The sequence below is a fragment of the Puntigrus tetrazona genome, chromosome 7 (assembly GCF_018831695.1).
Source record: "Puntigrus tetrazona isolate hp1 chromosome 7, ASM1883169v1, whole genome shotgun sequence".
NCBI classification, from domain to species: domain Eukaryota; kingdom Metazoa; phylum Chordata; class Actinopteri; order Cypriniformes; family Cyprinidae; genus Puntigrus; species Puntigrus tetrazona.
The window spans coordinates 31139796-31166529 of NC_056705.1; the positions used below are offsets into that span (position 1 = coordinate 31139796).

Sequence of the window (26734 nt, forward strand, 5' to 3'; positions counted from 1 at the left end):
AAACATTTAGTAAGATCAAAGATCTTCCTTGTTTCCATTAAATAAACAGACAAAAAATCTGTTCCATAATTTCTATAATTTAATAGACGAGATCAGACGATAAGTTTAGGAGTAGTTAGTTCCCCTCATAAAATGAATGCACTAATAAGCGTTTTACTTTAAACTCACCTTAACAGTGCACCCAGCATCTCCTCCATGCCTTTGAACGGTAAGTTTTAAGGACCCACAGTTCTCAAAGCACTGGTAGAGGGCAGGTTCAAAGTCTATTCTTGTGACAAGAGGGTCATCCTCCTGCTCCCGAGGTTCCCCACTGCTGACCACTTTGCGGGCCTGATCTGCTGCGTGTTTCTTTAAGATGTTCCCAGCACCAATCATCATCCTTGTCGCCTGAATGCGATAGAAAGCTCTGCTCTTCTGCTGCTGTATTAGAACCTACAAAGATAAAGTTGAGAATGTTCTTCTTTAATTGGCATTCTGGTTGCAGATTTCTCAAACCTCAAAATACAGTATTACAGTAAGCATTTATTAGACTTAGCAAACAGGTTTCTCAAACAATTCTGTAAGTGAATTTGGATAAACAGGTGGCCGTTCATGCAAACTCCCACAATTAAGCCAATGATTATAGAGGAAATAAGCTACAGTTGTCATTTACTGGCAGACTATTTTGTATAATATTAAAACATCATTTAAAACATCATTTAGGTACAATGTCTTATTCTAACAAAAGATACTGGTTGGATTTTATTTTGAACTTAAGCCTTTACACAACGTTTAAAACAAGACCATTCTTACAGTCTTGCTGAAATCGAACTTTTAAAGTGTATGTACATGTACTATACTCAAACACAGCAGTTTAAAGCAGCACAGAGACGTTATTCATATTTCTGGGGAAATCTAAAGATAGATTACTTATAATTATTTTAGCAAACTAAACTGGGAGAGTAGGGAAGAGATGCACAAGCTAACAGGGGGCTAGTTGTAACAGACATAAAACACATGGTTTGGTTTAAAAGCTTCCAAACATGATAAAAGTTATTGTATTTTACTAGTTGCTACATTAACACTATATACAGAGAAAAGGTCTTTGGAAGATACCACTAAACATTTATAACGAAAATAAAATTCTTACCTACATTATTGTTACTCCATGACATTAGCAATGTAATTCATAAAGAATTTGTATGAATTCTAATGAGAAAACATGATAAGCGTGTGAATAAAAAATCCGATTTTCACTTTTTAAGCATTCTTATTGGCTCATTTATATGACAGCTGTTTGCGGAGGGTGTGCTGTGTTCAGTTCAGTTTCTATATGTGTCTATATGTGCTTCTAAATCTACCCACATTTTTTGAACTATGGTATAGTTGTGTTTTGTTTTGTGTTTACTGACAAACTATTTTATTGACATTTTAGTTAGCTCTTTTTTACTATATCACGTAAAATTTTAAGATTTTGTATAATTGTTTCAATGTGCTCTTCACATTACAAAGTAACCCACATGTGGGGTATGCTGTCACATCTCTCTTTCATTCTTTTAGTGTAAACTTCCTTGATCAGGTGTTCTCAGTTAGTACGTCATCAATTAAAAAAGGGCACATGTCTGTTTTGATCAGCCATTATGAATCCTCAACATTCCAGAGATATTTAGAAACCAATAATATTTAAAATAATGAATTATAAAATAATTATTTATAACCATTTATAATTTTAGAAAATACATTTTATGAAAATGTTACACATGAATAATTACATTTAGAAAGTAAATGTGTTTGAAAAAATTGGCAAAAGCTATTTGCACTAAATGTAAATGCCGCTAAATGCTACTTACACTAACTGCAAATAGCAGTATTTTTTAACAACATGCTATTTACATTAAGTATAAATATATAGATTCTATTCATTTACGCTATATTAAAATAGCAAGATTTTCTGCTATTTATACTACTTATTGCAAATAGTGGCAATTATCTGCACATCACTATTTTAGTACATTATGAAGCAGTATTCAATAACGTATCAAGTGTAAATTATAGTGTTAAACTATTACGTGGAGGTCACCTTATTGGGACAATAAAGCACTCCCACACAACTCTCCCTGATACTTTATTTTAAACTTCTTGATTATTTCCTTTATTTTTGCTGAAAATAAATCCATTTCTGGTGTGATTTGAAAAGAGAGAAACATTTTTTTGCAAAAGTCAGGTTTAAACTTGGGTCCATCTACACCACTAGATCTAATGATTAGTAAGTGTCTTTTTTAGTGTTGACAAGTTCAGTCACAGGTTGGTGGGTGGAGTTAGCGTGCATAGACTCTGCTTACAAGGAAGGTCATTTGCACTTAGTGCAAATAGACACTGCGATTATTTTTATACCTGATAGTTGGCCATCTCTATGAGCTGTTCCATGTCCTTGTCAGGATGTCTTTGCTTCAGTTCCTTCAGAGTTCTAGCCATTTCTCTCCTGGCCTCCTCCTCTTGATCACGTCCACCGATCCCACTTTCCACTCCCAACATTCCATCCAGATGTGTTGTGATTCCATCAATTTCCAGCATGTCCATCTTTGTGAATCCTGCATCCTTGCCAACTTCCTCTCCACCCTCAGACACAATAATTCCACGGCCCTTATCAGTTCGGTAACGCTTGTGGGCATACTTGTAAAAGAGCAATCGTCGATCAGCAACCCAGGCCTGGACCACACAGAGAGGGAAGAAGAGGAATGTCAGCACTGCTTCCCACACTTCCACCACACCAGGAGAAAACACGGAGAGGATAAGATAGAGCCAGATATAGGCAAACATGCTCCACGCAGCAGTCACGAAAAACACCCGAAGATGTTTGACCTTCCGTCTTTCACCTTCAGGTACAACGTAGACACAGAGACCAATAATCACGAACATGTTGAAAGCGGCACTTCCCCACGATGGTGCTGGGACCAAGAGAACCGGCCTCAAAATTATGACCGCAGACCTCAATGACCGAAAGCAAAATCTCAGGGGCTGAGGAGCCTAGAGCCATGAGGGTCAGATTGGAGACAGTCTCATTCCATATGCGAACTGTCGTGGTGACCGTTTCTCCATTAGGTCTCTTTGTAGTGATTTCCTTTTCTTGAGATGTTATAACTTCGATGGCAGTCATGAAGCGGTCAGCAATGATTGACATTCCTAAGAACATGTAGACTAGTGCCACTAGATACACAATGGCACGGGCCACTTTGTCACCAACTGAGGGATTCTGGGGATTCCAGACTGGTAAAAGGACCCCATCTGCACACACGTGCTTTTGAGAACAGTTGGATTTAGATTGGGCCACATCTTGGGAGTCGGCTTGAGAAGGGATGGAGAAAGACAGGAGGAGGATGGGGAGGATCAAGGAAATGAAGGAGAATGGGAAAAGGCGAGATAAACTGAAGGACAAAGGCATGGTAAGTTTGGCGCGGTCTGGATTCTCAAACTTCACACCACCTGAGAAAAAATAGAGAGACAAAGAGATACCGGGTGAGTACATTTAAGCTGGATTTACAAACGGTCACAGATTTTGTTCATATAAAGATGCTGGAAAAGAAAATCGTATGCTGAATTTAAAAGCATATTAAAATATGCAGAACCATGCTGCACAGAAAACTCTCTACAAGTAGTAGGTTATAGCTCAAAAATAGTCAGTAGTACTGTTTTGATGAGGAAATTATATATTTTAAAAAGAAATTCAGAAACCATTATTTTAAATGTTAAATAATTTACTGCATAACTATAGATAATTAAAAAAAGAAATCCAGTAATGTGCTGTAGAACATATAAGTTGCCGTTTTGACTGTTTCTACAAGGCCTTTGGTGTGAAAATCCTTCTTTTTGTGCCGCATTTTGTGCCGTGTTTGTTTGTTCCAGCTTTCTTTGTAGTTTTGTCACAGTTTTGTTAATTCTCCTGCATCTTCACACAACTACAATATATTGCTATACCTTCCGTCCTTCATACACATCCTGTTTACTTCCTCATTTATAGACTTGGCTTTCTAAGTCCACTGTTAACATCTCACAATATTACTTTTTCAAACAATACTGGTCAAAGTTAGTGGTCAAACAATATTATATTTTTCTTTGACCAAATAGTCACCCTTTACCATTGGTAAGTAAGCACACTGTCATGCACAGGTGTTCAATCTACATGGATTATAAATAAATAAAATGGATTATATTTTGTCAACAGCAAAATCATTAAATCTATATTACAAGCCCAACGCAAACAAAACCACACATACACATAGAGAAATGTGCTGTAATGTCATCACTGTGTTAATAACTTGATCGACCTGTTGATAAGTGTGTAGATAGTTGGTGATGTCTGACCATGTTTACAGGCTTATAGACTGGAGTCAGAAAGTCATGCTCAGATTTGGAATATATGTTTGTGTGTGTTTGTAATGGAGATTTCTGGTGTTCCTGAGCTTTCTAATGCTGAGAACACAGTGCTGACTCAACACACACTGACACGTGAGATAAATTAAAGAGATCTTATAGGCTGTGTACATGTGCTTGAATGGAAAGGAAATAGAACCTTAAAGAAGATTAGTTGGTTAGGTCACCACTGAGGGGGTGTTTTCCACAGGCACTTTTGGCTCTTTCAGATAATAAACTCTCTTAATAATAATAACTCACTTTTCACATTTCACTTTTCACTGTTGTTCATATCACAGAAATATTTTTTTCTTCTAAAATAGCAAGAACATTTCCACAACAATGTTATTTATATATTTATATATATAATTACAGCTTTTCTGTTAAATTGCCATGTTTTTTTGGAGTATTAGCAGCAGATGTCTCCTAGTTTTTAGTCTCTCGTCAGTTAATAATGACTTTACATATGCTGCGCTATCCAAAGATGTCAATTTTACCTGAGCTGATGTACTGAATGTAGAATAACTAACAGTTGACCAAGAAGTCTAACCGCTAACTGCAAATACTAACCCTTACCTTAACCTTAGTATAGCCTTGGTAACTTGATAAACAGGGTTACCGCCTGTTACACAGACTGTTGACTGTGTGATTCAATTGATCAATGAAATCATTTGAAGGGACAGTGTTTGTACTTTTTTACTTGTATTTACATTTAACGTTATATAAAGAAAAGAAAATCAACATTTTACTTAGTCTGTGTGCAATAGTCATATAAAATATATAAAATGCCTGTGGTCTCTCATACACAACAAAATTCACTCTACTGGTGAATTTAAAATATTTAATAACTGGTTGAAGAATATCCTAGGGCTACAGTGAGATTTAGCGGTACAATAAAAATGTAGCAGCATCATATTTTTATAGCGCGTTACAAACTGGTAGATGTAACAATTCATAAAGTTAATTCAGTTAGCTCAGTTACTGCTTACTCTTTTTGTCTTTGTGTATGCAAGTCAGTGCATTTTTATGTTCCTAAAGTTGTGTTTGTGTGTGTAGATGAATCTTACTGTGCCCTCACTATGGAAAGGTTGACATCTTCTCAGTGTATGCCTCATTACCATCCCACCAACATGTCCTGTCTGCCCTTGACACACACAAACGCAGACTCACACACACATGGGCGCTTGAGGCCATGCACCCTGCCTGTTTTGCGCCTCTACTAGACACACTGGGGAGTTGAACACACTGTTGATTCCCTCCAAAAATCTTTTCAATCTTCTAAAATATGCAGACAGACATCGGCAGACTATGAAAATGCAATAATATCTTGCCCTTTGTTCCTCGAAGAAGAAGCAAGCTACTGTGTGAGGTTGAGGAGACCAAATATAGCACATGATGTTTTCAGTCCTAGTGGGATTCATGCTTGGATCTGCAAGTATGATCTTCCAGGCCTACCCATGGGTGTTCTACGTTCTGCTGCGTCTGTATTTAGAACCAAGTGTGGTTGGGTTCAGAGTTCCCATTAAGAAATCCACCCCAATGAAAGGACTGAGGTTTAACGCAAAGCAGGGAGGCACGGGCTAAATAGCGATGATGAGGACAGAAGGGTGGAGTGTGGGTTATATTGCAGGGTTGTCCAAAAAGATAATACTATATAGCTTTCCTTCCAATTTGAAACAGGCTTTTTTGGTGTATTTTTACAGTGTTTAAACTAACCATCAAGTTTATAAAACATATACTTTGCTTTGTGACATCTTTTTGGTTTGCTGATAAATGCATTCTATTTTTATTAGAAATCACAAAATGCTGTAATGAGGATATGAAAATAATGGTGATTTCTTTGGTTACAAAACTACATCCTACTTAAGGGTTTTTCACACCACACTTACCCAGTGGTGATGTTAAATGTTTCATCTGACGTGTCCGAAAAATAAACTAACAAACACTGTTCATTTTACCTCATTATGCTCCTATGATGTGGACAACAATTCGGGATTCGGTTATAGAAGTGGAATTCATGGTATAATGGAAAAAAATGTATGAAAAAGCCAAAAGTAGGACTGTACACAAAGTGAAAAATATATTATAATAATAACTAAATAATAAATCTGCATATTTTTTTGATTTTAGTTTAGATGAAGTGTACTTTCATTTACTTAATCATACTCAAGATCCTTCACTATAACCAGGCAAAATAATGTTTGGTTTAACTTAAAAAACGTTTTTCTTTACTTTTTAAAGAATGTTGCAATCTATTAAAATATATACATTTTTATTATTATTAAATGTATAGAACAGTTTTTGTATGCATTTCCGACTAATAGTAAAAGGTGCAATTGCAGTACTTCATTAAGCCCTGCTTCAAATGTTTTTTCTCTTAAATATAAAAATAAAAGGGTTTACAAATGTATAGTATTTTTAATCGGACATCCCTGGATTAAATGTGTTAATCCAGGCTTTACAATGGCACTGGGTTAGCAATTTAAAGTGTGAAAAGCCCATTAGTTTCCCTGTTATACATAAATCCTGCAAGGGTCCCTGGAGTATTTAGTCCTCAGAGAGTTTAGCCGGAGGTGAACAAGCTGAAATCCACGACAGGTTTTGTGGTCAGGGCCACTACGACATGATCTGGTTGAGGGATTAGGAACAGTGCCACGATTTACAGAATTAGAGTCCTCACCTTCTCTGACATTAAGGACTCAGCTTCAAAAACTGGCATTTAGTTTAAGGATAGCTACCAAAAAGTAAATATAAAACTTTTATCATCACGTTTTTTCAAATCTTTATTAAATTCTCATTATAAAATGAATGTTTTTCTCTAATACACATTGGCCACAATCAATCATACCCTTTTACTGAATACTTTTTGCAAACTCCTTTTGACAAAAAACATCACCTATAATGTCTAAAGAACACCTGACAGCAAATTAGCAACCATTTCTTCAAGCCAGGATCACTCCAGTCTCTTTAGATTTTCAGTGGCACACGGTGAACTGTGGCATACCTACAGCTAATATTCCTTCAGATTTTGAGTGGAGAAAAAGAGCTTCAAACTGATGAAAATCTGTATTGATCAAAATGAGCATGACATGTTCGTCAATAAGCAGTAGACCCAAATTGAGTTTAAAAATTAAAGAGACAAAAAAAAGCACAGTAAAAGATTTTATGGAATAAAGTCCTGTTAAGATGCTGTCTCAAATCAGGAACCATTAACATTAGCGGCCAGAAGGACAAGGCAATGTCCTCACCATAAGGTTTTCAAAACAGCAACCACTTTGTTCTTTTAGATTTCTGTTATTTTGCCATCAACCTCCTCATGTATTTGTCCTATAAACAGCCACCATGAATGCTGAATTTACACACGACTCCTTGTAACTCTATGCTGTTTACACTTGTGTGTGTCAAAGACTCAAAAAGAAAAGTCAAAATTCTAAGCAAAATAAACACTTACAGCTAGGTCCATGTATATTTGGACACAATTTTTATAATTTTGACTCTGTATGCCACCAGAATAGAATTCAAATAAAATTCACTAAACAAAAATATAACATAAAATACTTAGGAATTACAATAATCTTAATACATAGTCCCCCATATTCAGGGACTCAAATAAATGATAAATAAAATCCAAATTTTTTTATGCAATAACTTTGCTTTTAGTTTTGTTTTTAACCCTCAAAAACTCCTAGGTTCCTTTCGCTGTTTTGGATCATTATCCATTTCTGCTATTGAGTGCTGACCAACCAATCAGTTGACCATGTTTTTGACTGAATCTGGGCAGACAGCTTATCCCTATACACTTCAGAATTCATCTGGCTTCTTCCGTCTTGTGTCTCGTCGTCACCAATAAACACCATTAACCCAGTGCCACTTGCCACTGGAAACCATGCTCAAGTAAACATGAGGAAACATGTTTCACAGATGATGTTGTATGCTTTGGCTCATTAGCTGTTCCAAGCCTTCTCCATAATTTTCTTCCCATCATTCTGGTACAGGTTGATGATCATTTCAGCCATCCAAAGAATGCTTTCCAGAGTTCTGGCTTTTTTGGATTTATTTTTAACTAAAGTCTAATCAGATCTTGTTTGCACCTTGTGGTGAACCCTCTGTATTTGCTCTTGTGAAGTTTTCTTGATTGTAGACTTTGACAGTGAATCTCCTACACCTGGAGAGTGTTCTTCTCTCGGCAGGATGTTGTGAAAGGGTTTTTATTTACCATAGAGAGGATTCCCCTATCATCCACCACTGTTTGTTTTGTCGAGAAGTCAAAATTTTGAACAGTTGTCTGTTTTACTTGCATGGAGAGCTCCTTTGACTGCATGACATGGGATCACAACAGCAGCTTCCAAATGCAAATGGCACACTTAAAATCAACTCCATACCCTTTTCCTGCTTAACTGAGGTAGAAATAATGAAGAGATAGCCCACAACTATACATGAAATGACTTTTGAGTCAGTTGTACAATTACTTGTTCCCTTGAAAGAGGGGAGAGGTAGACATTAACCTTTCCTAAATTATAATATACTCTTTCTCTTCCATCTCTAGCTCTCTCTATTGAACTTCTATTCTTTAATAAAATGTAACATATTATTGGTAATCAGTAGTTGTGGGTTAATAGGTAATCAAATGTGTGTACTATAAAGGAGATGCAGTGTGGAGAAAACAAAAGGGAGGGATGAGATGAAAAGAAGATCTACTGATGTACATTTAGTATCAGTTTCATTAGCAAATAGTTAATTGGCTCTTTTTTAAAGCGCAGTCATCACGGCTGACCTTGAAATACATGAAAAGGGTATATGAGGCAAAGAGAAGGCTGTGGCTCTCTCTCCACTCATCTTTTTCATTATTTTCCCCATCATGTTTGCCCCTTGTGATCCTTTCTATCGTTCTCCTTTCTTCACCACCTGTATTTCCTACATTTTCCTCTTTAAAAGCCTGATCACAGTCAGAGGCTGTGGAGGTCACATCTGTTCTACACCAGCACAGTCTGGTCTGACCCAGGAACAGCCTCTCATTGAACCTGCCTCTTACCAGCTGGCTCACATTCAGATCCAGGACCTGCCAGACAGCCACAGCACCTGTTTCATTCTAAGTTTTAAAAGGACAGTTCACCCAAAATGAAAACTGTCGTCATTTACTCACCATATATGATTTATGTTACTCACCACATATGATTTCATATATAACATTTATTTTAAGAAATGTTGTCCATATTAAAAAAGGGAATGGTAAACAAGATTGTTTGGTTACCAACATTCTTATAGATGTCTTGTTATAGATGGAATGTTTTAAGATGTTGAACTCAATGTTTTAAGAAGCTTATTGAACTTAATTGATTTCCAGTTCACCTTCCAGAAAATATATTAATGTTATATAAATTAAAAATGTATACATCTCCATTTACATATATATTAAAATAGAATATTGTAATAATATTTCTTAATATTACTGTTTTTACTGTAATTGTAACTGCAGCATTGCATAAAAATCATAAAAATATATCAAACAGTATTGTATCTTTGAAAATGAAGCTGCATGATTATAGTAGATTTTAGCTTTTTAAACCTGGTCCGGATAGTGGAAGAATGACAGTTAAAAAGTGTTTTTTATTTTATTTGTACATATCCTATCAAACCTAGGGTGTCATGTGAGCCAAGACTCTCACTCATGCCTCTTCAAAAATCATGACACCCCTCAGTGTGATATATTCATATTGACATTAATGCAATCATGTCATCCAGGCAGTTCTAAAGTTAAATTATCTTTACTGGCTGCCTATCATTTTGAGAGTTTTTGCTATGCAGCGTTTCTTTAGAGTGAGCAGTGCTCAAATCCACATTCTCAGGAGCAGGAAACATCAGCTATTTGAAACAACAAAGGAGTCAAATGTTTGATTTTTCTTCAACCCTGAAAACTGCACTAAATATGCATATTTCATTGTTCTCTGAAATGTTTTACAGGCACAGAGACACAGTTACTGACTCTGATCCCTGCTGTCTTCTGAAGGCAAAACCAATGGGGCAGAGAGAAGTACATCCATAATAGGGATTTATGGGCGATGGAGACCAAATGTAACCACTGTGTAGCTCATAATATATCCCTCTAAGATCCAAGATAAAGGACTCAGCCCATCAGTCGCACAGTCAGATGTGCTGAAAGAAGCAGGCTATTATATTTCATAATTAGCTAATTGCATGCTTGGCAGCTGATTATGGTGGCCAGTGGTGTCTTGTGTGGGTGCCATGGCCGTGCATGTTGAATAGATGTAAATGTTTGTTGTGGGGAAAAGCTGTAACATAAGGTAAGTGAGAAGATAAATGTCCTAAATGTCAAACATCATGGATTACATTCTTACTGTAAATGACTGTACTGTAAATGGATGTGTCTATGCATGTGTGTGTGTGTGTGTGTATGTGTGCATTTTTATGACATATGAGGACACAAATTTGTATAATGACATGGGTATAGCAAGGAGAAGGTGACTTATGGGGACATCACCTCATGTCCCGACTTCAAAATGCTTATATATTATACAGAGTGAGTTTTTTTTTAAAATCACATACAGTTTGTACAGTATAACAGTATTTGTACCATTACGCCTATGGGATGTCCCCACAATTCACAATTCCCACAATTCACAAAACAAAAAAGTGTGTGTGTGCGGATAAACCTGTGTGTATTACATCCACTCATAGATGAAAGGACTGCAGTGCATACTAGATCAGCCTACACACAAATACTCAGAGAAAGACTGCATGTGGGAAAAGAGCAACAGGACAAGAAAAGTCACTATAAATGGACAGACACAAAGAACAAGAGGGTAAACAGAAAGGCTAAATAAAATATTAAGGGAAAAAAAGAGAGTAAAAGTGATTTGTTGTTGGCACCAGTGCTCAGCTAGTCCTCTGTGGATTTGTGAACCTCTCACTGACTCGTGTGTATAGTGAAATAATGACAAAGAGGCTACTAATCTGCCCACAAAACAAAGATAATGCATCGTAGACTTTTGAGAATGTTAAGTAGGCATGTGATCAAAGGCATGGACAAAAAAAGGGGAAAGAAAACTGGTTTCCAATTCAAAATGACTACAACAACAATTACATATTTATATATTATATAACACGGCAACAACAATAATATATAGTATAATGAGTGTATATTTATTTTATGAATATCTACATTCAACAAATAAAAAAGGGCATCATCATAATGAGCTGCTGCATGTAAAAACAAATAAAGTAACTTGAATGAAATGTAATAACTGTAACAAGAGCTTAGGTCAGAAAATATGAAATAGGTTGAAAGTTGAAATCAGGTTTTGAGAACATTTTAAAAAGTAATTCAATTAAATGAAATCAGATATGTAGTAAAATGACGCTAGATAGTGTAATTGCAGCATCTACCAGTAAAGTCGCTCAGTTGAAACTACTCCCGACTGGACTCCATAACTGGCACTCTGTCTCTGTTTTTCTTTTGTGGCTAATTATAAACTATGTTGTTGTTTTGAAATCTTACCATTTCAATCTGTGCTGTACAAGAATTTGTGTCTCACTGTTTACTCCTTATTTTCACATATTACATAACTTCGTTTGCTACAGCGGTCTCAAAATAACTCAGTGAATCTTGACAATGTCTGCAGTAGGTAAATGATGTTCACAGTCATTTGGATCCCAGCAGGAAACATATCAGCGGTCGGAGCGGCTCGAGTTCTCTGACCTCTACGCAGACTGATCTTAGTAAATAGAGTAAACACGGAGCATTTATGCACGGTGACCTTCAGCAGCAGCAGAATCCTGAGTCTGTTGGACAGGAACAGCAAGCTCAGAACTAGACAGCCAACTACTAACAAAACAAGCAGCTGGCCGCTCAGCAGGAGCGCGCACATAAAAGTATGTGTGTGCGCCCTTGAAATTGAAAACCAATAGTTATATCAACAGCCTCCGTTTACACAGTACAGTGCATTTCATGTTCACATTATCTATGCGTAGTGGGAAAGCGAAATTTGAATTTATAATCATTCGGACATTTTTATATTTAAAAACGGAATATGTACTTGTTAAATCATGGTCGATACATTCGTATTCAGTGGTACTGAACACACTACAGTGTTAAATTCGTTACGTTGGGAGCAGTCATCTAGCCACTACTGCTGAAATCATATTATTCTTGTGGCGGTCTATACCATTCATGGCCGACAAGACAATTGATCTGTCGCAGTCTTGATTGTCCAGCTAACAACAAGTGCAGTCCTGAAGGCAGAATACGATATTGATAAACAATTGTCCTTGTAAATTTCAACACACAGGATTACTAAGAGAGAAGTGAAGAGAAGTGAGTGGTGTGTATAGAGAAAGGTGTCCTCAAATGTACCTGAAGAGACAGGTTGACAGACAAAAGTCAGGAGCTGAGGGTGGTGAGATGATAGTTGAAAAGGAAAGAAATGTGAGAGAGTCAGAGATAAAGGAAACATGGGGTGTAAAAATAAAAGTGATGGAGATGATAACGGAATGAGAGTGAGAAAGAGAATGTGCCACATTTAGAGGAGATAAAGCAGCCTCGTCTTATTTTAATTTAGCCCTACTCAAACTTGATTTCTCAGCCATCTTCTAGATCATTTTTCGTGAAGCTTAATAAGCCACATGATGCATTGCTGCTTACCAAATAAATAAATGGACAATAAATATTTGACTTTTCACAATTTTTAATGAGAAAACACTGCAGAGTGATACAAGAAATATGAAGCAGTTAATTAGAAAGTTAATTAGAGATGGCCATAATTATTTTCAATATTATTTGAACTATTTATTTGTATATACAGCTCAAATTTGGCGGCCTGTGTTTGTTATATATTTGATCTTGTTCTATAATGTCTGTTTTTCATATTACATGGCTGGATACTTTCTAGTCCTCGTATGCACACAAAAACCACAACAAGTCACCATTAAACGATCAGAATCAAGTATTCTAGAGGACCATGCGACACTATCCAGTAACTCTGGACTGTCTTCACAGCATCTCACCCTGAATAGCAGTAATTCAAGAGTGCTCTGGCTGATGAAGTGTATGGTCTGTATTTGCCCTGTCTTGGCTCACAGAAGATTACTGATGGCCAAACTTCCACACCGATCTGAGCTCATCAATTAGCAGCTGCAGGGCAACTGACAGCTCTGAGATGTCAGAAGTTTACAGCCTTTGCTGTTTTTCCTGATTAATCTGCTATGAAAAGGTAAAGGTGACGGCTTCCCAGTACCCTTCACATAGTATTACTCTTTCTCCAAGCACTGCTCCCCCATCCGCATCACAGTTTTTCCGCGCATGAACAGAAAAGGCAGCGTATCGAAAATGAAATGACTGGCTCAGTGACCTAACTTGGTAAATCAATCCCACAACATCAATCACAAAACTAAGCTTAACATCATCCTCTCATTCAATCACTACTTTAATGCTAATCCCACTGACATTTTGAATAGTTTCAGGGAGAGCTAAAGGAGACAAGCTGTTACCCTGTTTCCTTTCTGTCTTCGATTCAATGATCGTCACCCTTCCAATGGACACTCAGTATTTGATTGACCTGAGTTTCTTTTGACAGGATTCATCTTAAATTCATATCGAACATATCAAACCTGATGTCATTATTACCAGCCCATAGCTATAATTTCAGTCAGAGCATGTCCTATATTTTAGCAATCTCACTGTTTTATATACTTCTTGCAATTGACTGACTAGCAATTCAGTTTGTTGTACTGCATATAAGAAAGTAACTTGCACTGTACTTGCAGGAAGAAGAACGTACTAAATGTGCAGTAAAACTTTTATAGACCAGTGCTGACCAGCGCTGTCAAAATTTCTCTAAAGAAACGTTTTGTTTGACCAGACCCTGGACCTGATGATAAATGTGCTAACTTGACAGACTGAAGATTCCTTAAACCTTCTTAGATGACCCATGAAATCCATGAGTCCATAGGAAGCTTCTGAGACAAAGCAATCAAATGGTTTGGATCAATACCTCCTATCTTTAAAAAACTGATTTTAGGGGGATGAACAGTTATGTACAGCGCTTTTAAATGAATATGACTAAAGGAAAATTATTTGTATTTAACATTGTTAGAAATTTACATGCGTTGGCATCATGTCTTCTGTATCACTCTGGCATCTCTTTCTTCTCCCATAATAATAATTTCAGCAAAACTAATTCCATCTCAAATCAATATTTTCATTTACAAATCTGGTTAAATGTCTTTTTTGCTCGTCAAAGCTGAATTTATTAAAACCAAAATATTGTAAAAACAGTAAAAAAGCTATTTATAATGATATAATACTGTGATGTAACATTGTGCCTTACTTATATTCTTTCCTCCATCTATCAGCTGACCAAATGAGAACTACAAAGCTTCTTGTCCCTTAATAAATGAATCATGCACTGTTCCATTTCACCTCACTACACACGCATCTCAACAACTTTCATATACACTTACACACACGTAGGTTATCAGCCAAAAAATGCACTCTGCCAGATGTAAACACATACAGGGCACATCCAGCACAAGCATCTGTTCATAACAAGCCTCTAAGGTAACAGATGACACCTTAACGCTTAAAACCAGCAATGTATGCGAGCAAATCCCAAGTATGCTGATATACAGAGAAGGATCTAATTACGAGATTAAATAATTAAACCTCACGTCTTATAATTAACAATTGTATCAACACAACCTCTGGGAAGAATGAGTGGGATGTGAAAGAGAGGAAGAAACAAAAGGAAAGACAGAATTACATGTTCTAATATTGCTGATAAAAAGAATTTGCTGATAAAAAAATATCCCGTTATGAAGAAGACAATAAAACTCCTAAGAGATTTTCTTGTCAATGTGGCTAATACAAAACAAATATAAAAAAGATAAAGAGCAATGTTGAATGTAGTCTGTAAAAATATCAAGCTGGAAAACATTTATTAGCAGAATACTTACCATTTCTTTGTACCAGGTTAATAAAGACAATGACAACATACGAAATTAAGGAAGCAAAAACCTGTGGTACTAGCATTTGAGGCTGAGAGTCTCCTGCCTATAAGACATACAGAAATGGACATGACTAGCTTTAATATTTAGAAAAACCCTGATAGCATCCTGGACTTTCATGTTTGTTTTCATTTCATTTCATTCATTTCATGCCATGTGTGATCTAGTTTCTGTCTCTTGTTAATTGCGTCAATATGTTCAAGTTTGTTTCATTCATTATCCTAATAAGTTACTCTTTATAAGTTGTATTTTGTTCAGTGTTTCTTTGTTGTGTGTCGAGTCTCACATTATATCTGTGGTCTTGATCAGCTGTGTGTGTATTACCCTGCTGTGAATTATTAAAGACTGTTTATTATCATCTCTCATCTTTGTGCGCTCCTTCCTGCAACACAACGTGACAGAAGACCTGGCCAAAAACAGAAGGTGAGCAATGTTTTTCCCTTTGTTTTGTTTCTCATTTTTACTCTGTGATTTTTGTTTCTATTGTGTCGCCTATGGATCCCCTCTACATTGAAATATAATTATTGAAACAATTAATGTAATAAAATTCATCTGTTTCATAAAAATATCAACACAATTTTAACAGTAACTAAACTGTGAAACTGCCATGAAATGTGAAAAGGTTCAGGGTTATAATAATTTTACTTTACAAGATGTACTTTTGTTGGCTTGTCAAGGTGCATTTGTTTTCAGGAGAGCTTTTATTCATAAGAAAGGCACCTTTTAGGCCAGGGGATCTCATCACTAGAACTCAGAGTTTACCTCCAACCTTGATCAACCTCATCTGCCAGTTACTGAATACATTTATTAGCTTGTTCAGGTGTGTTTTGAAGTCAACTGGCGCTGAATTGCAGGAAAGTTGAGATCCTTTTTTAAACTGGGCTCACACTGTGCGTTTTTTTAAGTTCTTTGGGATCGTCAAACCTTATAAGCATGATAATCTTGTGTGAAAAAAAATGGTGTCCATAGTTTTACATCAATCCACACATTATAAAGTGACCATTGCACAGGGGCTAAAATGTTGGGTATGATGAAAAAATATATGTACTGTTGCAATACCAGCATATTCAAGAAGAATAGTGTAAGCAGCACTACCATTTCGTCTGGCGTCAAATTTGATCGCAACAGTTATTAATTGGTAACCATGTCAAACTAATGTTCAAAGACTACAGATTTTTATCTTGGCAAAATAGGAATCTTTTAGGATTTTCCATATTTGTCTCAGACAATCGCAGCCCGGCTTTAGACAGATGTTTATCCTGCTAAAGTGTATTTATCCAAATGGGTCAATTCCATATTCTAAATGAATATATTCAGAAACATTGTTTATTTTACTTCCAAGAAAGTAAACATTAAATCTACAAACGAGATCTAAAAATACTCTTGAGCTCATTCAGAATCCAGCGGGAAAGAGATGTCAGCCTTAGCTTTAAAACTCTGTCACTTCAGATCAACTTGCAAAACTTTTCCACGGAAGCAAGTCGTCTCTATTCCTTAAAACCCTTCAGAGCTCTCAGAGGTTTTCGACGTCTGTGAGTAAAAGCACTGGAACCGCCGTCACTGTTGGGCGGTTCCATAGCACTGAGGCAGAGCCACCGTGTTCATGTTGAGCGTTGTCAGCTAAACAGCCAGCGTGACATTAGCAGGCAGTAGGAGGGTATGCTTCACACATACACACATCTAACCATGAGCAATTTACATCCCTGTGTTCCCACATCATGGTAGTCTGCATGCTCAGTGTCACAGCTTGCTGAGTGTCAAACGAAAATGTCCTCAAAGGGGACAGTGGCTACGAAGTGCTGATCCCATAACATCGCCTGAAATGTCATCGTCCATACCTCCTATAGTTAAACTTCCTCTTGTTTGATATTTCTTACACTTAATCTCTCCAGGTCCATCAGAGCTTTAGAAACATACTTTCGTCTGTCTTTCAACATCTGGGTTCACTGTGGTAAAGGTCTGTGAACATCATGTTTCATTAAGATAAATAAAAGGATGTAAAAACAAAACATCTGGTGGTGTGGCAGACAGCATCTGGCAGAGTGGAAATGTTATAAATGTGTGTATGAATAACATGACACGAGAAGCAGAAGGGTTTATCTGACATGCTCATTAAAGAGCCATATAAAGTAGCCTAAAATATTTACACAGTATTCAAAAAAGTATTTTGTTTGTTGAATCAAAAGGTACACTGAACAAAGGTCTAAAGCGTAATGGATCAAGTAAATGAGTAATGTGATCATCTACATCTGAAGTTAGTTGAGGTTTGTGAGGAACTGAGTTCATAAAGCCAGTAAAGATCAGACTGGCACCAGTTAAATCATGCGAAAATGGCTAAAAAGTAGAGTAGGTTCTAAGAAAATGTCTAACACCATTTGTTTGTAGATGCCACTCTTCATATTCATTCATGTAAACCATGGCTTGAACTTCACTGCCAACCCACCAAATGTGGGTTATAATCAACCATGGCATGTAACACTATAAACTAACCAATTTGGAAGGTTATGATTATGTATTATGCTTCATCACATTGTATGCCATCTATATTAGCAATATCAGAAAAACCTGTCAGAGCATGACTCTCCACATAGTATTGTAGCCTCTCCTGATAAACCGTCTTGTATACCTCTACATAACTATACTGTGCTTAAAAAATTTAGCAAAACCTAAGCTAATTCTAGTCAACCTGATCTAAACTCCAAAACTATCTGATAAATGTCTTTGTCTCTATATGTCCTGTTTTTATTGTGGGGCATGATTTGTATTAGAGTTAACTCCTTTGAGGTCTTTTTGCGTCAATGAGAAAGAAGCTTTAATATGCTGAGTTTGCTGACTTTATGAGTAGACAGACGATTATTTAATGAACTGGCACCCTTTGAAGTAAGCAACATGACAGAAAACAAGTGCTTTATCAGTAAAGTAACGGACAATTTTGTGATAGCTAAGATTTACTTTGGACACTACACTCATTTCTATTGTATCTGCAAACAAAAATTTAAATCAATTCAATAATTCATAAACATATTTTATAATAAATATATTTAAATCTAAAATAATCGTGATGTGTGACGGTAGCCCTAAACCAAAAATCAAAGTAGCCAAACTGGCTGGTGAGAAAAAGTTGCAATGACATGCATATATTTTGAAGTGTTCAAATTCTTTTTGGGGCTGCTGCAATCACCTCTACGGTCTCTGCAGTGGTTTATGTGTTGCTGTTTAAGGGTTGTCAAAGAGATGTAGGTCCTAAATTCGAAAGATTTTCTCTCAACAGTGTCTGAGTGGTATCTAACATTAAGAGCCTGTGGGAGAAATCTGACCTAAAAAAGCCTCCCAAAGCCATGCTTTCTTTACCCCCTTCTTTCTCTTTCTTCTCACATCTTCACATAGATTTCTTTCCTCACACCTCTCATTCACACTCTTCTACGTCTCTAACATTCTCTCCATCTTTGAGGCAGATGTTGCATCACTTTTTCATCAGCTGACATGTGCGTGAGAACTGCCTCTCCTCAGATAATCAAAAGATCGTCCTCGCTTTTCTTGCATTAGCGCCTCTTTCATCTTTGACCTCTTTATGTTCTTTCCACGTGACACTGACATCAGTGATCTATAGAGATGAACCTCCAACTCAGAAATAAAGGTACAAAGCTGTCACTGGGGCAGTACCTTTTCAAAAATATATATGCACCTTATGTATTAGTAGATTAAACCATAATCCATGGCATTAAATAAAAGATGTTATGATGAATTCTACTGAGATATTTATAATCTTTCCACTTTTTTCCCTTACTAATAAAATTCTGGTGAGGTACAAACAGATAACAAACAGTTTTTAGCTCCACAACTAATTCCTTTCATGAAACTGGCACGTATTCAGTAAATTCTCATTTAACCTTTGGATTTGAAGGTTTGGGAGAGAAGGAGTAATTGAATTATCGATAACAATTAAATGAGGGATTTTGCTCAGAATTAGTTTTAATCTACCACGACAGGCGATCAAATATCCTGGAAGGTCTGTTTGTCATTAAAACCAGATATGGATTATACATGTATGATAAGCTCTGTTTCCCACTTTATCTCATTAGACAAACTGATTTGAGCTCTGCCAGATACTCCATTTAGAGGCTTTTAAGATATGGTACCACCTGACAAAAAGAAGATAGTGCTGTACATTTTTACGATTTTATCATAACTGTAAATCTGAGTGCTTCCTGTTTCTTTCATAAACATAATATCCACCAACATTGTTATGATTGTCAGCACACATAACCTGCTGGTGACTCTCTTATCACACCAATACTGTGTGACTAATGGCAGCGCTAGTTTTGACAAGTGATTTTATAACGTTAGCCTCTCTTAGCCTATCTCAATTTCCTCAACCCATCTATTTTAATTACCTCTTCTCCTAGCTCACTCCAACCACCGAACCCATAGGTCAAATAAGACATACTTCCTGGCACACCACGCTCTACATTAATAAAAAATGTGACCTGGTCCAGATAAAGCTTGCCCAGTCTCAAATAAATAGTAGAGTGACTTGAGAAACTTTTAGCCTCGGTTCATTTGCAAAATGTATTTCAATCCACTGCATGCAAGCTTACTGGAAAAACTGTCCGTGCTGACATTTCAGCAAAATTATATTACATTGCTTTTAGCACATTTCACGATACTTTGAAACTAAAATGCGAAAATAGGCTAAACCTTTATTAATCAATAGTCTGCTGCAGTAATTTGTGTGGACATTAATAAAATTGGTTATGGTTTCAATCCAAATAGCATTGCAGTACATTGTAGACATAGGTATGTTTTTAAAGTAGTGTGTAATGACAAGCAAAGTTTCCTTTCCTGTATTTACATAGTTCCTGTTTAAATGAGTTTGGTTACTTAACATAATCTCGGTTCCCTAGACAAGACATTACACCATTACACTTATTTCATATTATTTATTCAAAATCCTGTGTTTGTGTGTTTGTGTGTGTGTGTGTATATATATATATATATATATATATATATATATATATATATATATATATATATATATGTGTGTGTGTGTGTGTGTGTGTGTGACATATATTGTTTCTAATCAACATCTTTAAATTAATATTTTTATATTTATCTATCATTTTATTTGATTTATTTGATTCTGTCATCTGCTGTATCACATTAGATCTTAAATAAACAATGTTAGGATATGATATAGTCTGTTGCTTCTTCAACCTCTTGCCTTTCAGATCACAGCAAACACATAGATTTTCAAGGGTTGATGTAGTTCCTTCAACATGATCTATAGGGTCATAAGGGCACCTGGCAGTAAAATAGTTTATTAAAACATAATGTCTCTCGCTGCCTGTTTGGGTGTGTTGGTCAAATCATTTTGTTTTGTGTTTGTGAATTGCTGGCAGTGTACTAGAAAGGACACGCAAAGGACAAAATATCTAGCAAAACTGGAAAATTTTCTTTGACTAATAAGGTATTCTGAGTGAGACGTTTATAGGTATGATGCAAAGCAATTATTGCCTTATGATAAAACAAGAAACGCACGCACACACACGTGTGTATAATTCTCTCTATTATCTATGCCTTTGAGAGGATTTGCTACATAGAAAACACATGCATTTTGCGCACAACTACGTCCTGACCAGTATTGCTGCCGGTTGCGTAACGCAGGTTCAAATGAGACTTTAGTTGTGCGTTGGATTACGGAGAATAATCTGAGCGAGGGACGTTTTGGATTGGAAGGAATGGGTGACTGATATAGAGTCTGGGTGAAAGGATGAGAAGAAGAAAGGGATCAGCGCGCACGTGGAAATAAAAGTGGATTTAGATCCTCAAAATACCCGTTTATTTCCGATTCTGTGTTCTTAATTAACACATATAAACAGTTCAGTGGCGAGACTACGTTACACAGTGATTGCATAACAAAGCACGAGAAATTATGACAGGGAGATTTCAAGATCCCAGCGGGCAACGCACTTTAATACTAATGCGCCTTTACGCGAAGCGGTCGCTCAAACAGCAATGATTAAACGAGGAGCCCATCTGAGGAACATTTTGGAGATGTAACTATGCAAAAAGTAGGATTGTCCCTCAGTAAAGTGGAGTGCTTACCTTTCGGTCTGCGCTGGAAACAGGTGGTCGCTCTTAGGGGATCAGTGCGCTTTATCCGCCGGTGCGTCGTTGTTTGTCGAAGGTGCTAGTCGCTCATGTCAGGAATCTATTCCCCGGCTTGTCCGAGGCTAGGAGGTTTCCAGCCAGACAATTAGCTGTCTAGTATTAGGAGACCTGGTGAGTGTAACCCCCACTGAAACGAAAATAAACGACTTAAGTACCGTAATGGCCCTGCCAGCACTGAGACGGTCATTTCGTTGATGACTGTGTGTTACGCCGTGCGCCTCAGACAGGTAGTGTTGTCTGTTCTAATGAATGAGTCACCATTTGCGCTTTAGACACTGTATACTGTATTCAAGAATTGCACATTCAAGTTCTTTATTTTAAAGACTACCGTATGAACTGAAATCACATAAAACATAGTTAAAATAGGCAGAGGAGCAGGAATTCCGGGGATTGGGGTTGGGGGTGTAACCTGTTCTGTTAGTGTCATTAATACATATAAGTTATACCTACCATATTATGCAGGAACTACGCTATACATTTTTGTAGCCTATTTTTTGTTACAGAAAAGCATGCCGACTTATCTGTAGCTAGAACGTCAATTAGTGTGATAATAATTTCATTCATTTTACTTAACTTATTAGAATTTTAACAACACCGTAGTGTAGTATATCATAGAGCTATATATATATATATATATATATATATATATATATATATATATATATATATATATATATATATATATATATATATACTGTTCATAATATATATATATATATAATGTTGCCTTAAATTATAAAGTAATTCACCTTTTTCCATTACATGTAAACATGCTGCCTTTTAAAACATTGTGTTCTTCATCTTGGTATCCTAAGTCACATTCTTTACTGACGTCCACGGCGTGTCACTACACCTTCTTGTCTTTTGAAAAACTTAACATGACACAGACTTAAGCAAGACTAAGTTCACTTCAGCATTAACTGACCTTTCTCTGTTAGCTGAAATCTCTTGTTAAGACGGACTTTTGCCGATCTTCTCCGTCCGTTGCTCCTGTATTGACGACCTCACGATGTTTGAGCTGTTACTGAATGGAAATCCTTCCTCCTCGCTTCCCTCTAAGACTCAGAACCTGCTTAGAGTCCTGCTCAGTTCAAACTGATCTGAGAGAGTGTCCATGTCGTCTCCTCCGTTGATGACCGTCATTGTAATGAATCCCTCTCGTTAATGGTTGCTTTTGTCATCTCTCCACTAATCGCTGCTGACTGTGAATGAATGCGCTGCTCGAAGTTAAATCAACAGAATAAAGGAGGAGCGGGTGACAGTGTGTCGCTGCTCAGGATGTGAGAGTCAGAATGAACTCGCATCAGCATCAGCATCAGCTGCTGTTCGAGAGAGAGAGAGAGAGAGAGAGAGAGAGAGAGAGAGAGAGAGGGACAGAGAGAGAGAGAGAGAGAGAGAGAGAGAGAGAGAGAGAAGAGAGAGAGAGAGAGAGAGAGAGAGAGAGGAGACAGAGAGAGAGAGAGAGAGAGAGAGAGAGAGAGAGAGAGAGAGAGAGAGAGAGAGAGAGAGACAGAGAGGGACAGACAGAGAGAGAGAGAGAGAGAGAGAGAGAGAGAGAGAGAGAGAGAGAGAGAGAGAGAGAGAGAGAGAGAGAGAGAGAGAGAGAGAGAGAGAGAGACAGAGAGAGAGAGAGAGAGAGAGAGAGACAGAGAGAGAGAGAGAGAGAGAGAGAGAGGGAGAGAGAGAGAGAGAGAGAGAGAGAGAGAGAGAGAGAGAGAGAGAGAGAGAGAGAGGACAGAGAGAGAGAGAGAGAGAGAGAGAGAGAGAGAGAGAGAGAGAGAGAGAGAGAGAGAGAGAGGGACAGAGAGAGAGAGAGAGAGAGAGAGGAGAGAGAGAGAGAGAGAGAGAGACAGAGAGAGAGAGAGAGAGAGAGAGAGAGAGACAGAGAGAGAGAGAGAGAGAGCAGAGAGAGAGAGAGAGAGACAGAGAGAGAGAGACAGAGAGGTAGAGAGAGAGAGAGAGAGAGACAGAGGTAGAGAGAGAGAGAGAGAGGCTGAGAGAGAGAGAGAGAGAGAGAGAGACAGGGTGCCACATACCGCTGACTTAGTCTACATCATTCGTAAAAACTGGTAAGGCTTGTGCGTTTCTAATGGGTATAATTATTAAGGTGCAGTGTTCTTATACTACATTATACACTAGTCATGCCAATTTTCTCTTGGAGGTGTAGTAAGCCCTCACACACACACACACACACACACTATATATATATATATACATATGTCCAGCTATATCTAAGCCCAAAACAGCTGTTACTAAGGACAAATAAAACATACTCAAAAATAATAAAATTGTATTACTAATTTTTGACAGAGCTTCCCACAAAAAACAAAATATGGATATTTTTGTTCTACAGATAGTCAAACTGCCAATTTAAGACTATAGCTCTAGTAAGTACAGGAGTAATTATTTTGAAAGCGGTTAGTCTACTTTTAAAAAATAATCCAGTAACATGTCTTTAATACAGCAAAACCATAACAGCCATTGACTTCACAATATGCAGCAAACTAACTCACAGGTTTTGTCTGTGGAAGGATTAATGGCGACTTCCCAAAGCAGCTATTAGGACAAACACTACTCGCACCAGCTGAGTGAGAAGGTATTGATCGAGGCTGTAATGGATTGCCTTTTTAATTGTCAAAGCATGATGCCAGTGTTCAGATTAATGGTTCACTGCTTTATACACAAGCACTTTCAAGCCATGGATTGTGCAAGTGCGGATATTTACATGAGAAACTCATTTATAAGGGACCAATAAACACTAGCATTGTGAATGCACACGCACTGAGTCCTCTAAGCCGATTCCAGTCCTGCTGTACCCGCTCTTGGATCCAAATCACTGCTTTTAGCGGCTTTAGCGTCTAAAGATCGTGAACCCATGAACTAGCATCCATCTCCCTGAATGTTGTGTCATGTTTCACGGTTTGCAGTATGCTTAGGAATGGAACTATTTTGGATCTGCAGCCTTATCTTACCAATCTATAGCCGCATTTCTGTGCTAGCAGATATCATCAGCTCCACATGAGGCACCCAGTGCTTGGTGGTCCATATAATGATAGCTGAAAAAGAGCGGAGGAAAAAGATTGTCGGTGCAAAAGCTGCACCAGCATATCCATTCATCACTGGTGTTTTGCGATTCTGGCCCGAACTCTATCACACGGAGGACACACACATGGAAGCACGGCCACATTCAAGAGTACAGTACAGGAATGAGGTGGAAAGTGGGTTGAGTAATCGCAGAGGGGAGGAGAAAGAGAGAGGAGGCATGAAGGTCGCAGTATGAGATCTGTGGTAGGACTATCTTTTCGAGTGCCTGAGATCTAGTTCAATTTGTATAGGTTGTTGGTAGTGAGCGCTCAACTCTGGAGGCTTTGACTGACAGTTCAAATCCTCACATTCAGAGGGCTTTGCTTGGCTTTGGCAGGTTATTCTTTATTATTTTTCTGCCGGGCCCTAAAACATTTTACACAGAGCTGGACCTCGTGCGTGTCTCACAGATGGAGGTGGAGTCAGCTGCCATAGATGCCAGAAATATCCCAGTTAAAGGTGCCCTCCATAAAAGGCGATGAGCAGAGTGCGTATATATAGCGATCTGACATTACATGTGTCTAAAACAGAACCCTGAGAAGCTTGAGTTCATTCAATGCGAGACTGCCAGGCATCACAGAAAGAAGCATCGCACACCCTCACTGAGCACACTAGCCATTTGTAAACCTACAACAGACTAAGCCTGTAGTTACACTGGCTTAAAAAAATAGAAGTATACATATGAGTGTTCCATCTAAGACATCTGTAAATATCAGAAGGAAAATACGGTGCATAAACCCGGGCTATTAGGCATGATGTGGCATGTGTGTGTGTGTGTGTGTGTGTGTGTGTGTGTGTGTGTGTGCACATGTGTGTGCGTGTGTATGTTACGCACATGTATGTCTATGCGCACATGTACATATGTCATGTGTGCAGCATGTGTGTGTGTATGCATATGCATATGCATGTGTGTGTGTCACTGTGTGTATGTGTATAGTGCATGTATGTACATGTGTGTGTGTGCACACATGTATCGTATGAGTGTGTGTGTGTGTGTGTGTGTGTACACGTCACCTTATATCTCTGTATATGTGTGTGTGTGTGTATGTCATACATGCATGTCATATGTGTGTTGTGCGTGTGTGTACATGTGTGTGTGTGTGTGTGTGTGTGCATGTGTGTGCATGTGTATGTGTGTACATGTGTGTGTGCAGCACATGTATGTACCACTGTATGTGTAATGTGTGTGTGTGTGTGTATGCGCACATATGTAATAATATCTGTGTGTGTGTGTGTGTGTGTGTATGTGCATGTGTGTGTGTGTGTGTGTGTATATGCGCACATGTATGTATGTATATCTGTATGTGTGTGTGACTGCATGTGTATGTGTGCACATGTATGTATATGTGTGTGTGTGTGTGTGTGCATGTGTATGTGCGCACATGTATATCACATAATGTACACCCAGGAAGCAGAGTTCAATTATTGAGGCTGACTGACTATTTGTTACTTCTGTGCTGGCGCTATGAGCATCTTGACCCGTCACACACAGCATGTTTGTCTCTTTGATTTAATTTACCATAGATCTTATTGTTCACGAAGGATGTCTCATCTGTGTTGGACACAGAGATAAAAAAAAAAAAAATAGAGTTAAAATGATGTAACAGCTTGCGTGGTAAGACAGAAGTCAGAGTCATACAAAATGTCAGTAAAATCCATATAAAATACACATATGAGTTGTGTAAATAAATAATGGAGAGAGAGTGAAGGAATGAGGAAGTAAAAAGATTTGTAATCTGCACACAATCTCTATAGAGAGAAACACTCCTATTCAGTGTCATTCCCCTCTCTAATGCCATTTACAAAGAAATGTAAAGAAAACTGGTCAATGAAATACAAATGTTGGCTTCCTGAATTAAATAATTTATGTTTCTAACATTTTGTCACATATTAATATGTGTGACTGCTTGTCAGCTAAGCAGGTATTTTACATACTATGGCCTACAAAGGTTACTATTTGTATATATGTATTATGTATTATTTTGTAGCTAGTTTGTTTACATTTATTTATAAGCATTTAAACAGACCACTTACTTTCCCGAGAGTTTTGAGTGTATTTTCCTTTTGAAAA

At 37.4% G+C, this 26734-nt stretch overlaps 1 protein-coding gene across 1 annotated transcript in view; it reads right to left on the bottom strand.

Annotated features, from left to right (window-relative positions):
* The window catches only part of LOC122349645 (sodium/calcium exchanger 1-like), a 59190-nt gene extending 37506 nt beyond the window's left edge, over positions 1-21684 (bottom strand). Inside the window, 4 exon segments of the mRNA XM_043245770.1 lie at positions 169-432; positions 2374-2916; positions 2918-3462; positions 21514-21684. Coding sequence (XP_043101705.1) covers positions 169-432; positions 2374-2916; positions 2918-3421 — 1311 coding nt within the window. The 5' untranslated portion in view covers positions 3422-3462; positions 21514-21684.
* Between the last annotated feature and the right edge of the window lie 5050 nt (positions 21685-26734).